The sequence below is a fragment of the Numida meleagris genome, chromosome 3, assembly GCF_002078875.1.
Source record: "Numida meleagris isolate 19003 breed g44 Domestic line chromosome 3, NumMel1.0, whole genome shotgun sequence".
Lineage (NCBI taxonomy): Eukaryota > Metazoa > Chordata > Aves > Galliformes > Numididae > Numida > Numida meleagris.
In genome coordinates this window covers 98,137,480-98,153,157 of record NC_034411.1, presented here as the reverse complement: position 1 = coordinate 98,153,157, position 15,678 = coordinate 98,137,480, and the positions used below count along the sequence as shown (strand labels likewise).

General features: G+C 37.2%; 1 protein-coding gene across 2 annotated transcripts in view; it reads right to left on the bottom strand.

Moving 5' to 3' along the window:
* The window catches only part of GREB1 (growth regulation by estrogen in breast cancer 1), an 88,457-nt gene continuing 73,129 nt past the window's right edge, over positions 351–15,678 (bottom strand). For both annotated transcript variants that reach the window (XM_021391755.1, XM_021391756.1), the window contains 10 exons: positions 15,275–15,433; positions 13,715–13,857; positions 13,204–13,365; positions 11,377–11,581; positions 10,168–10,342; positions 9,005–9,223; positions 6,059–6,194; positions 5,390–5,590; positions 3,719–3,857; positions 351–2,132 (listed from right to left, as the gene is read on the bottom strand). In XM_021391755.1, the coding sequence (XP_021247430.1) occupies positions 1,969–2,132; positions 3,719–3,857; positions 5,390–5,590; positions 6,059–6,194; positions 9,005–9,223; positions 10,168–10,342; positions 11,377–11,581; positions 13,204–13,365; positions 13,715–13,857; positions 15,275–15,433 (1,703 nt within the window). In that variant the 3' untranslated portion in view covers positions 351–1,968. The remainder of the gene's footprint in view (positions 2,133–3,718; positions 3,858–5,389; positions 5,591–6,058; positions 6,195–9,004; positions 9,224–10,167; positions 10,343–11,376; positions 11,582–13,203; positions 13,366–13,714; positions 13,858–15,274; positions 15,434–15,678) is intronic.

Below are 15,678 nucleotides of genomic sequence, written 5' to 3'. Positions count from 1 at the left end.
TTTTTCAATGGACAGGACAATTCATGGAGAAAATGCCTGTCTAAGGACTTGCAAAGAATATTTCACATCTAAAACCTAAGGAAAGTTTACAGACACTTGGCATAAATAGTTTGAGCATTCAGTTACAAGAAATGAGATTTCAAATCTCTGTCTTTAGTCCAAAGTTCTTCTTAAGACTCATGTACCTTTGAGGCTATGTTATGCTTTAGACCATTAAACAACTCTGTATTTTCTCTTGGTCAGTTCAGGAAATTCTTTAATCATGTTAGCTCCTTTCAACCACCCTGTTTTCCTCCCCCAGCCCTCCCCTCACGAAAAACATTTGGTGCTATACACCACCAAGACAGATACCCATGCAGTATCGACTTTATTTATGAAGAACGGTTTGGACATGAATGTCACATTCCTTTAAAAAGTTTAAATTAACTAACCAACATGTGAAAACTCCACAGGTGATGCTATTTACATAAGACAATGTCTATTTTCCTTCCCAAAACTTAAACAGAGCCAATCTCACTCTGAAAGAAGAACAGCGAAATACATAGGCACACTGATTTCTACCAGTTATCTTGTAAATAGCAGCCTGTCTCTTGTAAATAGCAGTCTAAGTCTCTCATACTTACTGAAATTATCCTTTCCTTGTTAAAGTTCCAAAATTTGCTCTTTGGTACAGTCATATTCATATCATCATTTCAAGACTGATACTTTAAATGCTTCAGGCACCTAATGGCATTTCATCAGTATAAAATCAATGACACTCTCATTGGTGTATCCAGCAAGAAAGACTGCCCAAATATTAGACACCTTCTGGCAATGTCTATACTTACCCTTCTTGCATGCAGACTGACTGAAGTTTACACAGATTCCATAAAAATAAACATGAAATCTGAAACTTAGAGAATACTTCCAAAAACATAAACAAGAATTGTGATCACTGACTTCACATTTAAAGCGCACAAAAATACTGTGATGCCTGGTGCCTTTCTAGAACATGCTTTTTAGATGGCCACCTAAATTCCTCAGAGACCTAGTCTCTATTTTGTCGCTTTATTTATGCACCTTGGCAAGAAAATATCCCCAGTAAGTGTATTAGGAGAGTTTCAGAACCATCTGTTCTGCTGCCTTGAATGCACTGGGCCTAACCTGAAGTCTGTAGTTAGTGCAACAATTTAGTCAGAAACCAAAAACATCAGTGCTCTAGATGTAAAAATCACTTGCAGGTAAACCTCACCGTTTCGTGCTCTCAGTTGTGTCAAGCAATTTCATTTTCATGTTTAAATATTCAGATTTAATTGTTAAATCTACTTTCTTGGCTCTTCTTTCTGCTATGAAAATCAGACATATGATTATGCTTCCACCCCAAGATTCCCATATACTAAAACTATCCACTTGGCACCTGTTAAAAAAAAAATAAGACTCCAACTGGGCTCCCATTCTTTAAGAATTATACTTTACATATCTTCATTGAAAAGCCTACCTGGATCAATCAGCGGCAATATACCACAAGACTGTAACAATTTTTGTTGCCTTGTTCCAACTGTTAGATAAATAAGACTTGTAAACAAAACCAGAATCTATTCCTACATTTACATTTCCTATTTCTGGAATGAACAGCAAGTTTCCTAAAACTCTTGCTTATCAACTTGCACGTGATCTTTTTTGTGTCAGAAGAAATGCATTCATTGATCTCCTCTCTGATCAAAATTTTTTACTGCCATAAGGAATAATAAGTTTCTATGTCTTTCCCAGGAGTCAAGAATTACTTCCATCAGGCAATTAAATTTGAAAAGTCACAGTGTATGGAAATAAGAGCATAAACTGATTCTAACAGAAAATGGCAAACAGTCCTGTTTCTCCTCAGAAAGCAGAGCCTCTCAAAAGCCATTTCAGGAGATGGTGGCAATTCTCCTGTATCGTTCTTTTTTTTTTTTTTTTTCCTAGTTATTCAGGAAAAGTGTCTAGTTTCTATTAAATGTGTCGTCCAGTGAGGAAGAAAAGTGGTCTGTCCTCTTTAGCATTGGCAGTCTGGAATTCATCCCTCAGTCGAAACTGCCATTCATCTTCCAGCTCCAGCCGGACAACAGTCTGGCGAAGAGAATTCCGATCTTGACAAATAACACACAGGGTGGCACCTAAGTAAACAGTCAGTAAGAAACCCATGTGAGTATCGCCCTTGTTCTCAAATCACCCAGCTCTCACCACCTCTTAGCAACAGGAATTTCTACCACTTCCAGAACAGGAGCTACAGACATTCTTGAGTGAAAACTAAGACATTTAGGGCTTTTGGAGAGCTAACTTCAGCTCCCTGTTTATCAGGGTCGTCTTCTTTAACCTGAGATATCTAGAATTCATCTAGTACACAGGACTAGCAATACATTCCTTCTCTTTGGAGTAGGAAAGGTCAAAACTGTCAAGTTGAAGAGGGTGGTGACAGAAAACAAGGTAATGCCTTACATCCATTACTGATCTAGCTCTGCTGAGTGAAGCCCTCACTCAACAAAACACACCACAAGCCAATCAAACAATGGCTAATTAATCTCTGTGTGCTCTGCTGACCAGAAATGATCTAATATGAACTGTTTTGACTAGCATGGTGATACCATTTCAACATAAACACACGATTTCCTGACTTTTGAAAAAGTGCTCAGGTAAGAGGAAATAATTACCTCAGCTGCACTCAATACTCTGAAAAAGAGATGGTGAGATAGGACAAGATGCCCAAGACAGAAACAGCTGAGAATACAATAAAAATAAACAGAGAGTCATGTGATATTTAATGCACAAATAACTGATTAGAAGGTCAACTAAACTGCTGAGGGAGACAGGGAAATCCTGAATCAAATACACTTTGCACTACGCACTGCAAAAATCAGCTGATTTGTGCAGGTTGACAGCTTCCTGTCACTCAAAATAAATGCAGAGTATCTTTGCATGAAAGCAGTTCTTTTATATTTAACATGTCAACATTGCTCCAGAATGGGATTAGACACTGGCACTCTCATGGCTTCAGTAGCATGTGCAGGTTAAAGCACTGTATATCCTAATTTGCGCTACGCATACCTACATGAAATTGTATTAACTACAACAAAGAACATGGCAGTTCATAACTTTGCCTGTTTTAAGAAGGCAGTGGCAATGGTGTTTATACTCCAATGACAGCTATAGCTGAGTGAAGCAAATCCCCAGAGCACTGAATCACTACAACAGCAGCAGAACAACCCAAAAGAAGTTGCAATACAGACAGAAGTGATTTGTCTCCAGTGCTGTCCATGGTCACAAGCACTATGTGGAGAAACTGGCTATTAAGAATAAATTGTAATGATAGCATTTATATTTCCAGGTACAGTGAACAGATTTTGATGGAGTCTTATCATCATCCATTTTCTCTTGTCAATTAAAAAAATATCACTTGCAAGAACACAGTGGGTAAATGTTTCATACATAAATCTTAATCAGTTTTCAGTTATGTGTATACACTATGTATAGCAATATAGATCCAACACTGCTTCCCTACTTAGAAATCTGCAGAACTCATAACACTGTTATAGATTAATCATCAAATATCAGAGATGGTAGGGCATATAAACACAAATATAAATATATATACATGTACATGTGCAATTTTTCACATAAAATACAAAATCAATGGTACTTTTCCCATTTTCTTCCCAGGTTTCCATATCATATAATTCCCTGTAATAAAATCATTATAGCTCACCTTTAAGAAAATGGAACTTCTTCAAAAAGCTAGCTACAACAAAGGAGTCACAGAGGTACAGCAGGAGACCACTGAATGTCAAACCAGAGGAACTGATATTCAGAGAGTGAGGCCGCGAACTCACATAGCAAACTGCAATCTGATTGGGAGAGGGGTAAGAAACACAGAAATTAGCTTCCTTCAGGCTTCTTCCTATCAACCTTACAGTATTTGCAGCTGATCAACCTTCAGACTTGCTTTCCAGTTCCAAATATTATGATCCTTATTGTTCCTTTGTAAAAATTCCTCTGCTTATTAAAAACCAATCTAAAAGCAGTATCCATAACTATTCATTAGTCATAATTACTCATTATTACTATAATCATGAGGCTTAGGTATGAAAGGTTTGAAAGTTGCAGTAATGATGGCTCCCCACAGCCACAACTCTGTGACCTGCACAGCACAGTTTAATCTACACAAATATAAGCATAAATATAGTAACTGAGCAGTCTGACACAAGAAGAACCCTCTAGAAAGGTCTAATGCCATTTACATCACAAAAGGATTACTCAAATCAGTACAGTTGTGTATCTACATAATTGCATGAGGTTTCCTATTGTCTAATTACTCTTTCTATCACTACTCCCCTACTCCAGTGGGAATAGGAATTTTTATAGCATCCCTTCAGGTTTTGTAAATTTCAAATAAAAGAATCCTGTGCATATGACTGGGCTTCCAAAGTGTCTCTCCACTTACCTGGGGCAGACCCACATCCAGCAGAAATCAGCATGATTCAGTGGAGGAAGGTTGACCCACAGCAACAGATACTGGCCCAGGATGTCTATATTTATGCATAATATAGATCCAATAATTCCTTCAGTCCTACTATATCACATTCTAGCTCAGATAACAATTCCAGAACTGAATTTAACTCATTTCATGTGCTGAATGGATTAGAGCTGAAAGGATGCAGACACTAACAGTACAGTGCCCTTCCACAGACTCTTTTTCCATGCATGGTGGGAATCTGCTCAGCCAGAAAGGACTAAGCACAGTCTGGAAGGTCATTACACAGCTGTTTTGGTGAAGAAGTTAAGTTAGTAAATGCAGCAAGACTGATTTTCATTTAGTATTTAAGTCAAGTGAAAAGATAAAAATAGTTTAGTGACAATCAGCCCCTTACTATCGCACTTCTACCTGACCTACATTTGTATTTAAATATAACCTTGGCTTTAGGTCCAAAGCCATTGGGGAGAGCCAACAGCTCTTGAAAGATAATGCCAAATTCTCCCATTCTGACTGTGTATCTTGATATTTGCTTCTCTGACTCAGCTTGTCAGTCAAAAGTGGACTAAAACTTTTGGATTTTGGAGTGCTTTCTAAGGACTAGCTAGTATTTGTAAAACACTTGTGGGAGATTCTTGATGTAGGAGGAAACAAATTACAATAGACTGGGAAAACACTTCTTAAAGAAAATGTATTCTATGTTAGTTAAAAATCTAATACCACTCACAGACTCTATTAGACAACTCTGATATTGCTCTCCATGTACTTTATTTTTAATTTCTCCCAATATATCTACAAGACAAAGAATTTAATATCTGATTATTTGAAGGCTGTGTTGTGAAGGAGTCCATTAGCAAACTCAGCCAAAACATAGGCAATACATTTCTAAAGATGATTAAAGATTACCTGTGGTCCTAAGTTGAGGTAACAGTCCACAGAGAGCACTGGATGTCTATAATTCTTCAGTGAGAGAGGAAAGAAGCGATGGCTGTGATACTGGAGGTATTTTTCTAGGAGTAACTGAGCAGGTGCTGCCAAGAAAGTATGCTTGCTGTCAGGAGCACAAATGTATTGAGCAGGTGAGATTGAAACTGGAATGTCAGATACCTATGAGGAAAAAATATTTCTGGCACAGATCAATCCTGATCAATCATGTTGCATTTATCTGAATTCTGGTTCATATAAAACACATCTCTATCCAAAAATCTAAGACTTATATAAGAAGAAAAGTCATTCAGACAAACATATCTGCTACCAAAAACGTTGCAGAGATTCAAATAACATTTATATTTATAGAGTCTTTGGGATTTCTTCTTTGATACCAAAGTACTCCTAAATATGAAATCATATGAAGATGAGTAATCAAAACTATAACCTTAAAGTGAATGGTTATCTGTATTGTAAAGTGATATTTTAAGTAATTTTGAAAATTGGATTTCAGGGGAAAAAAAAGCAAACATACCCCATTACTGGCAAGTGGGTGATGAACCATTAATATCTCAGCTCTCCTGGTTACAAGGTACAAAAGGGAAAACAAAATTTTAAGAATAAGGAAGCAGAGGTCTTGGTTCCCACCTTAGACTTAATATGGAAGGATCTTTGTCCTCCTACTGTGATTTGCTTTTTCATGACACTGAAGTGATTGAACCGACAAATGAGAAGGCCAGCACTGTGGACACGCAAGTTGAAGTCAACATCATCACACGTAAATCTAGAAAGAATAAAATCACAGCACTTTAGAGGAAGGCTTCTCACCACAGACTTAAAAAAAAAAAAAATCACTCAGGGTCTTTGATCAGTACCATTGGAAGGACAACTGTCAAACATACCAACACTTCATTCAGCAGTAATCAATCAGGGAAAGAGGCTTCAGCTTTTTAATAATAAGTGAGGCCAATAGCCGTGACCGGAATGAGTTCAAGAAGATCAGAATGAGAGAGGGAACCATTAGGGAGTGAAATATCCAGGAACATAGGGGAAAGTGGAAAGGGGAAGGTAGCAAAATTCTTGGGAAAGGACCCAGGACTTAAAACATTTATTTGCCTCTTAGTTCAGTCATGCAGTCATAGAAAAAAGTACACAGATTTCCTTGACCTAAATAAAGTCAATGAAATTAATTCCTTTGACTTCCAAGGAAATGGAAAAAGGCCTTATATTTGATCTGTCAAATGCAAAGAAGTCTGCCTAATCATTTTTCTCTTAGAATACAAATATCTATTGCAACAATAGAACAAAGGGCAATGGGCACAAACTAGAACACAGGAAGTTCCATGCAAACTTGAGGAAAAACTTCTTTCCTGCGAGGGTGACAGAGCACGGGAACAGGCTGCCCAGGGAGTCTCCTTCTCTGAGGATACTGAAGACTCACCTGGACACTTTCCTATGTAACTTACTGTAGGGAACCTACTTAAGCAGGGGGTTGGACTCAATGATCTCTAGACGTCCCTTTCAACCCCTGCAATTCTGTGATTCTGTGATTTCTGGTAATTTTGTTTTATATTCTGCTACAGAAATAATGCAATTTTACAGTAGAGAAAAAATTATTTGAAGACAAGAACTCTTTTTTTAATCCAACAGAACTGCTGGGACATAGGAATAAAGTAAGCAGAATGAGGCCAAACATCCTGGAGCTAAATATGACCTATTTCAACAATAAGATGGAACAGAAGGTAAACTTCTAAAGCTGACAACATTCAAATCCTCTGGCCTTTAGGAAATTCAGCCTCCGTTCTCCATTTGGAATGCAGATTTGCACAGCAAACAAGATGATGTGCAGGACTGTGGGATTAACATCCAAGGCTTGGATTTAAAAAAGCTAAGTAGTTACTGCATCAATAGACATCAGTAAGAAAAATGACATTTTATTATATGTTTTGAAAATCTTCCCTTTGATTTTAGCAATATCTATGTGGATACTTGTTATCCCTGACTCTCAGTATCTCTGTGTTTTAAAATACACCTTTTTCCTTGCCAGCTCAGGCTTGGAACGTCATGTAATGCTTCAGTCTCAACAGCACCCACATACAGCAATATGGATTAAAGACACAGACAGCAAATGGATGATGTGGTCTGTCATTCCTGACCTTTTAGCGTTGCTGCCCATACTCATATCATTTTATTTTATTGCACTGTCATTTTCTTCATTAGCAGTTCATAATGCTTCATAAGATAATACCGCTAGACAGCCTGGGAGCACAGTTCTGTATCAGAAGATGGATGGGAGCAAATTTATAATGCTCTTTTAGTGTCAGATTGGTAGTGATAGGAATTTAGGTCATCTGTTTATCCAGACTAATGAAAGTAGAAGAGCTTCCACTCAGTTAGAAATAAATCTGGACTTCAAAAGACATCTTCCTAAGAAATATGTCAGTGTTTTGTTAAGTGTTTCAGATGACCTGGGCTATCCCAAATAGCTTAAAGAAAAATAAATGCTTTAGATTTCATATTATATGTGTCAGCCCCATGTGGACATATTGTGTATGCTAAAGACTCATTTTAGACAAAGGAATCCCACCTCTGACAATAGCTACTTTGTTCTGTTGTGATAAACGCTTGTTCCTCAGAACCAAAACCCCAGGGCTTTTTCACATAAATCAGTGAATGTCTGTGAGGTGATGTACCTAGTGAATGCAATTCTGGTAACTGTGGTGATACTGTTTATGGCGGCATTTTAATCTGAAATACTCTATGTGAAATAAATGAAAAAAATGGGAATTCCGTGACAGCAGAACGTAAGAAGCAAGCACTAATGTTAATGATGTTCATCTACTCCCTTCTTCTGATTTTAGTGATAAACATACATGGAATAGAATAGGAATAGGGATAGGGATAGGGATAGGGATAGGGATAGGGATAGGGATAGGAATAGGAATAGGAATAGGAATAGGAATAGGAATAGGAATAGGAATAGGAATAGGAATAGTTCAGTTGGAAGAGGTGTGCAAAGATCACCTAATCCAACTGTCTGACCACTTCAGGGCTAACCAAAAACTTAAAATATACTAAATTATCTAAATGTCTCTTGAACACTGACAGGCTTGACTACCTTGCTAGGAAACCTGTTCCAATGTTTGACCACCCTCATGGTAAAGAAATTTGTCCTACTACATATTCTGATCTATGTTATGCTCCTCAGCATAAAAAAAAACTACATCTCAGTTCCATGTCAGAACAAGACTTAGTTATGCACTATCCACCCGTAAAGCCCTGATTTCCTTTGGAAGAGTCCAAGTGGGCAGGAAGAGAAATATGTTGTTTACCACTTGGACAAAACTGGGAGACGTGCATTACAGGACACATTGCTTAGTGCATCTACTCCACAATTCAAATGACTGCTTATTTGAACCTCTGGGGATTCATGTCTTTTTCCAGCTACTGGTAATTTGGGAAGGATTTGAATCTTCAAAAAGAAAACAAAATCTGTTTGCATTCCATTAACAATGTCCTAAAAATCTGACAAGAGTGTTTGTAAAATTTATTTGGCTCATTATATCTTTTGAAAGATGTTACAGATTCACTTACCTGTTCTGATTGTATTGTACATTCTGTGTAAGATCAACATTTAACATGATGAAATCATGTACATGGCAACAGGAGAATGGTTCCTTGATCTCAGCAGTGTTTGTTTTACTGGACCATTTCCTCATCCCAATTAACGCATAGTGAGTGACATTGGGAGTTGCTTCAATACGTTGCAGAATGTGCTTCAAGGAAACATTCCTTTCAGTCCACGTATAGTCACTACAGTAATTAGGAAAATGTGTTAAAATGTAGAGAGAATAATCAGAATGTTATTCAGCTGAACAGCAGTTCTCAATGTCGATAGTAGTTATCAGGTAGATAACTTCAATGTTGTACTACTTTATTGCAACTTTTCACTTCCCATTACAAGGTAGACTCAAAATTTAAAACTAACTAGTGCTTACATGGTGAGGGACTGATTTGCCAGGTCAGAAATTTATCTTAGATCTTTCAAAGTATTTACTCAGATTTTCAAATTTTTAAAGTTACCTGGATAATGTTGCAATGTACCTGGATAATGACCATTGGAGAGCCACTGACTTTGAGCCATAACTAAAATGCAAAGTGTAAGATTGTCCTAGCCTACCTCTCAAATGCATAGATCTTAAAGCTTTCACAGAGGTTTTTTTTTTTTTTTTTTTGAAGGTTTGCTATAAATCCTACATTACCACCATTCTGGGAATAGACAAAGACATCTGGTACAAACAATGTTCTAAAGTAATGAAAATAAAAATACTTCATGGAGATTTGGGGAATTGCAAGAGCCACACAGACTGAGACTGACAAATGATCCAGCAGAAATCAGCTGCCAAATTTGCACAGAAATGTATTTTAGCTTCCTTAGAAAAGCCCTACTAAAAATGTACACGTGAATGGCTGTGTGTGCTCAGTGTATCAAGGACTGTTTACAGAACTCGAAATCTGCATTTCTAGTTTGAACCAGAGTCAAACTATACAGCAAAGGCTGCAAGGCACTTAAATCCTCAGGGGACAGGAATGCAAAACTGGCACTAAAAAGTGTGGAAAACAGTTTTTCATTAGGCAAATATTATTCTCTGCTTGCACAGAGTAAAAGTAGTATAACAAATATGTCATTTTAAAAGTGATATGCAGTGAAAGCTTAAAACAGATCAGCTGAAAAAAGCATGCGGTCTTCTATTTACCTTTTCCTGTCTCCTGAACAATCAACTTCTACTGCATTCCACATAACACAGGAGTCATCTGAAATGACAATGAAAGGCCAAATATCCTGGGGCTTTATGCCCAGCTCCTCCTGCCGATTTCGTTCTAGCTCCAAGTTATGATAAGACAGCTCTTTTATCAGGAAATGTGCCGCACCTGAAACCAAGGACATAAACCTTAAGATGAAAAGTAGGGGAAGAAATTGTTTGCTTTTAACTTGGAATCCTCTTGAAGGGAAAACTTCTCAAGCCCAAGGTATGACTCACTCTGAAGATTTCAATGCCATAACAGTCCCCAGAGCCAACATACTGTGTCTCTGGCCAAGCTAAAGACTGACAGAAACCCACTGGAAAGCATGCAAAATCAAGGCTGATATCTGTGGTAAAGATTTGTTAATATCTGAAGGGTTTAGTGACTGATTCTTTTAACCTGACAGATATTTGCCTCCACTATCATCTCTTAATGTAAACATCTAGAAATGCAGACTGACTAACTGAATAACATGGGAGCAATTTATCTTGATTCTCTGTTCATAATGATTGTCACTACTGCTGTCTACAAATTGCATCACTAATGCAAGGTGCTGAATATTTCACAGATATTATATTAACAGAATCTACCTAAGGGATGTACCTGGTCGGTATGCTCATTAATCTTTACCCATCTCATTTCTCCCCCACACAAATCTGAAGATGTATTAGAGGGCTTCCAGCCTCATGAACTCAGATGTTTTTTTCACTTCTATGAGACTATGTAGTTACCTCCTCTACCAGAAAGTGGGAGCACAGTTCAGCTGAACAAACAGAAGCATCTAGCAATATTTGAAGCTCTCTGGGTACCTGAAATATCTACACAGAATTAACAGACACAGCTTTCTCAAAATAGCACACAACTTAGTTCCAGAAGAAAGCAGAGTAGGTAATTCCATCCAAATTAACCACTCTCAGTTCGATTTAAAATCAACAGAGAAGACTGAGTATTTTCATGATATGATTTATCTAGCTTGTTCTGGGTGATCTGGATTAAGTGAAGTGCACCTAAGACTGTTACACATTGTCCTGAAAGAGAATCCAGATCATTAGATATGGTAGCTATAGGGTATATATCTACATTTTCTGATGAATAGCACCACCTCAAGGGCTGAAGTCACACGTCCACATTTTTTATGTCACACTTTATGTCACACTTACCCACTCCTGCACTGTTGAAAATGCTTGGAAGAACAAGCATAATGTGGTTGGGCCAGTACTTCTTATATATGGCCATTTCATATTCCTTGACAACTAAAACATGCAAATGACTGGCTCCATCCATTGCATGATATAAATTGAAAAGCCCATGTTCATGACGCCCAGTGGTGGGAGTAAAAGTGGGGCTTTTAATGAAATCTTCACTCTGTAAATAAACAGAAGTGTAAGTTTCTGTATTAAACTGGATAACATTTAAATGAGAACCAGATCCATCCATAGAGTAAACCAGTTTAAGTCCACTACATTGCTACATTTTAAATCAGCTTAATGGGAAAATAAACAACTTTTATAAGAGTCGGAAAAAAGAAAAGTCCATCTACCAGCTTTTTTGAATGGTGAGAGAGTGATGAATTGGGTAGGACTGCTAATTTTGACCTGCCAAGTACACATGGACCTTGAGGCTAGATCTGGAAAAGGGTTCAGATCCATGTGACAGAACATGGTAAGAAACATATTAGTCCAAAACTGTAATACAAGTCTTCTGACTATCATCTAATGTTGAATGCATTTAAACTCACTAGGTATGTCCAAGTTTGACAGTATATCTCTGTAGTGCCCTGTTTCTACAGACATCCAGGACTATTCCAGTCTGAGAAACTGGTTTCAGCCTGATGCCTACTAACGCCGCTAGGGACCTAAAATGAATGTATGTCTCTTCGCAGCCATAACAATTAAGTACTACATATTAAAAATGCCAAAGCACAATATGATGGGTTTAATGCCTATGGAGTTCTACAAACTTAATTTAAAGTGCACTGAGAAAAATATTTTATAGTAGTTTTATAATCTAGGTTTATATCTCATAGCACTTTTCAAGCTTGCATCAAGGCTGCAGGCACCATTTTGGAGTGGATGGACAGGTAAAGAAGCAAAGGAAGAACAAACAATTTTGGCAAAGCCTCAGAGCAAGTCTGTGACAGAAGAAGGAAAAGAATCCACAACTACTCAGTGCACAGTACAAGTTACATAGCCAAGCACAAGCTTACTGAAGTGTCATCCTCACATTGTACAGTTGCTGCTATGTTGCTGTGTGCATTTCAAACTTGAGGACATAAATGCCCAAACTGGAGGGTGATATTGATAGATTATCATTTATTGGAAGCATCTTATTTTCTCAAGTAAAGTAGTAAGCTAGTGCTTACTACTGTTTCACAAATTGCTCCAATAATGCACGTAGCCTAGCCTGAACCACTCACAGCTTCATCATAAATATGGATATTAAGAGTCACTGTAAAGGCCAACATCACAGGCTGCATAGCCTGTCAAATGTATCATCTTATAAAGTGTTTTCTACAAGTGTATCCTGCAATTCTTTGGACAGTCTTAAAGCCGTGAAAGCCTTGTTTTTATAAGAAAGCACCTGAGAACTTATACATAATAGGCTTGATAATCCATTGCCTTTCTTTATGGTAAAAAATTTCTTCCTTACAGTCAGTAAACTGTGTGATAAACAAAACCACATCTCTGAGGTCAGTTGCTGAACCTGTTCTCACTTTAACACCTTAAACCCATAACCAAAGAACTTTAAACTCAGATAAGAATGCGTACGTGAAAAAATCAGCCTTGATAACAAGAAAAAGAGAAAGCTTATTAGTGGCTTGACAATTTTGCTTCATGTCTCTCTTTCTTGGAGAAAACACAAGCTTAGTGTCAGGTCCTTTTCATCTCTTGGCAGCACAATCAGAAGCGTAAGGAATCCTTCAACAAATTTTAAAATTGATCATGTCTCTCTCCCATATATGGCCATAAATATAATAATCCATCTACCTTATCTGTGACTAGTGGCAGCCTCATGCTTTCCAACTGTCTTCCTGGTTGGCTAAAGACAAAATGATGCTCCTTTGACTTTGGAATGATAAAATGAAGCTGGATCTCTTCTCCCAGCATAGAATAGGAAAAGGCAAATGCATGCAGAGTGGACTCATAAAGCTGAGAGTGGGAAAAAAATAAGATAATTCCAATGGTTAGTGTCAAAATTATTTCCTACAAAGTGTCACTGTGGTTAATATGCATTCATAACATTACTAAATACATAACATCCCTCTGAAGGCCCCAGATTACATGAGAAACAGAAACTCTATAGTCCCGAGATCTGATATCTAGTCAAGGCAGGCAAACCCCAAGAAATAATAAAATCTGTCAATCAGCTCTTTCTTTGTTTTTCATGTATGCAAACAGCTTGTAAGTCAATTTAGCTACAGTGAATAAACACACAACTGTGTTTGGGTTGTGTCTGCTTCAATTTCTGATCTAAATATTAATGTCTGGAAATCTTTACCTGGTATCTGGGATTGAAACCCATATACTGATGACACTGTTCACAGTGATGGTAGGTGTTATATGCTGCATACTTGGATAATCTCATTCTAGTTGTTTGACGGTGGGTGTACATATCCTCCTGCCTTCTGCTCATGGATCTGTCTATTAAAAACAGAAACAACATATATGTAATATATATTCAAGGTCAGAATGTGACAAATTGTTTCTGTCACTGTTATTAAATTCTAGAACAATGGCAGAATTAAATACATGCAAAACAAAGTATAATTTCATTCTGAGCACAGTAAGTCCATGAACTTGCTGAGGTTGCAATGTTTCCCTTTGATTGGGTTACTAAAGGCATTCTTAAACAGCATTTTCCACACTATCAGTCCCTGAGCACTGCCATATGTAAGTAAATGTCAGTCAGACTTTGTGCCACATCGTATTTGAGTTCAGTAGTCCAGCCAATTTCCTATGCATTTACAAATGACTTGTCCAAACTCTCTCCATTTTTGGCTATAAGGATATTACAGAAGACACTGACAAAAACTTTGCTGAAGACAAGATAAAACCATTGATCTTCCTTTGTCCATTCTGCTAGTCATCTCATGATAAAAGGCAATTAGGTTTGCCAGTCATTTTTTGCCTATGATTGTTCCATGCTAGCTTTTCCCAGTTTCTTTCCTGTTCATGTTCCTGGACATGACTTGCAGGAGGGTTGGTTCCATAATTGTTTTGTGGACTGAGAGTAGGCTGAATAGGCTGTAATTGCTTAGATCCTTCTTCTTGTCCTGAAAAGGAGAGGCAATGATATTCGCCTTTTTACAGACACCAGGAAGCTCCATCCATTGTTGTTACCTTTTAAAGATGGTAGCCTAACAATGATGTTGGCAAGCTCTCTTGGAATGCTAAGACGCATCCTACCCAGTCCCATGTATATCCAGCTGCTTATGTATGGGATCATAGTAAGACATTTATTTCACCTGGCCATAGACATTTTCATTTGTTATTTGCCTGCATGCTAGATGAGTGTTACAGCCCACAGAAAGACACAGACACATCTAGCCTGCAATCCATGTGCCCTACTTTAGATGTATACTTTAGATAAAGTTTACTTTAGAAGTGCTTATTTCTTATGAAGAATTATTAAAGGAGTCCAGAGCACTAATTCACACCTTAATACTGTGGGAATCTAAATCTGAACAGACACATATCACCCATTCCAAACCTAAACCAAATAAACCTATAAACTTCTCTAAGAACATAAATTTAAGTACTTAAATAACAGATAAGTCACTTCATTGCTACAAAATAGAACAATGTTACAATAGAAAACATCCAAATACACACTTTTTTGTGGGATCAGAGTGTTTTTAATGACACTGCCTCTTTAATATGTCATAAAATATTAATAAGGCACATAATCTAGTGTTTCATCTCACAAACTACAAATCTTTTTTTCAACTATTACTTAGCAAGTGCAACTCTGACAGTTTCACTCTGTTTAAAAGTCAACACAAGTTAAAACCAAATAAATATATGTATGTGTACCATTCTAGATTTTTCAAATTCTAACCTTCACTGTTTACAGTCTGAAGCTTGGAACAAATCAGACTTGCATCTTCATATTTTGGGTCATGGATAGTATAGTCAAAAGGGATCTCCTTAAATGTCTCCAAATCTGGCCATGTATCTCCAGGCTGATGGTAGCATTGATCTGATTCTTCTTTTATGTCTATTAAATTATTGAAAAATAAAAATTAATGGAATTATAATTGTAAATATTCCTTATATTATTATAGAATACGTTGCTGTGCATACAATTCTTGCATCGTTTTCTCTTTAATTATCCTGATGAAGATACTATTATGCATAAAGAGGTGCAGCTTTGAACAAATGTACCTCATATCTCACTGCAATTTTGGCTTTTAATTTATAATGAAAACAATATTTAAACTGCTAGTAAGGTTGATCTACCTG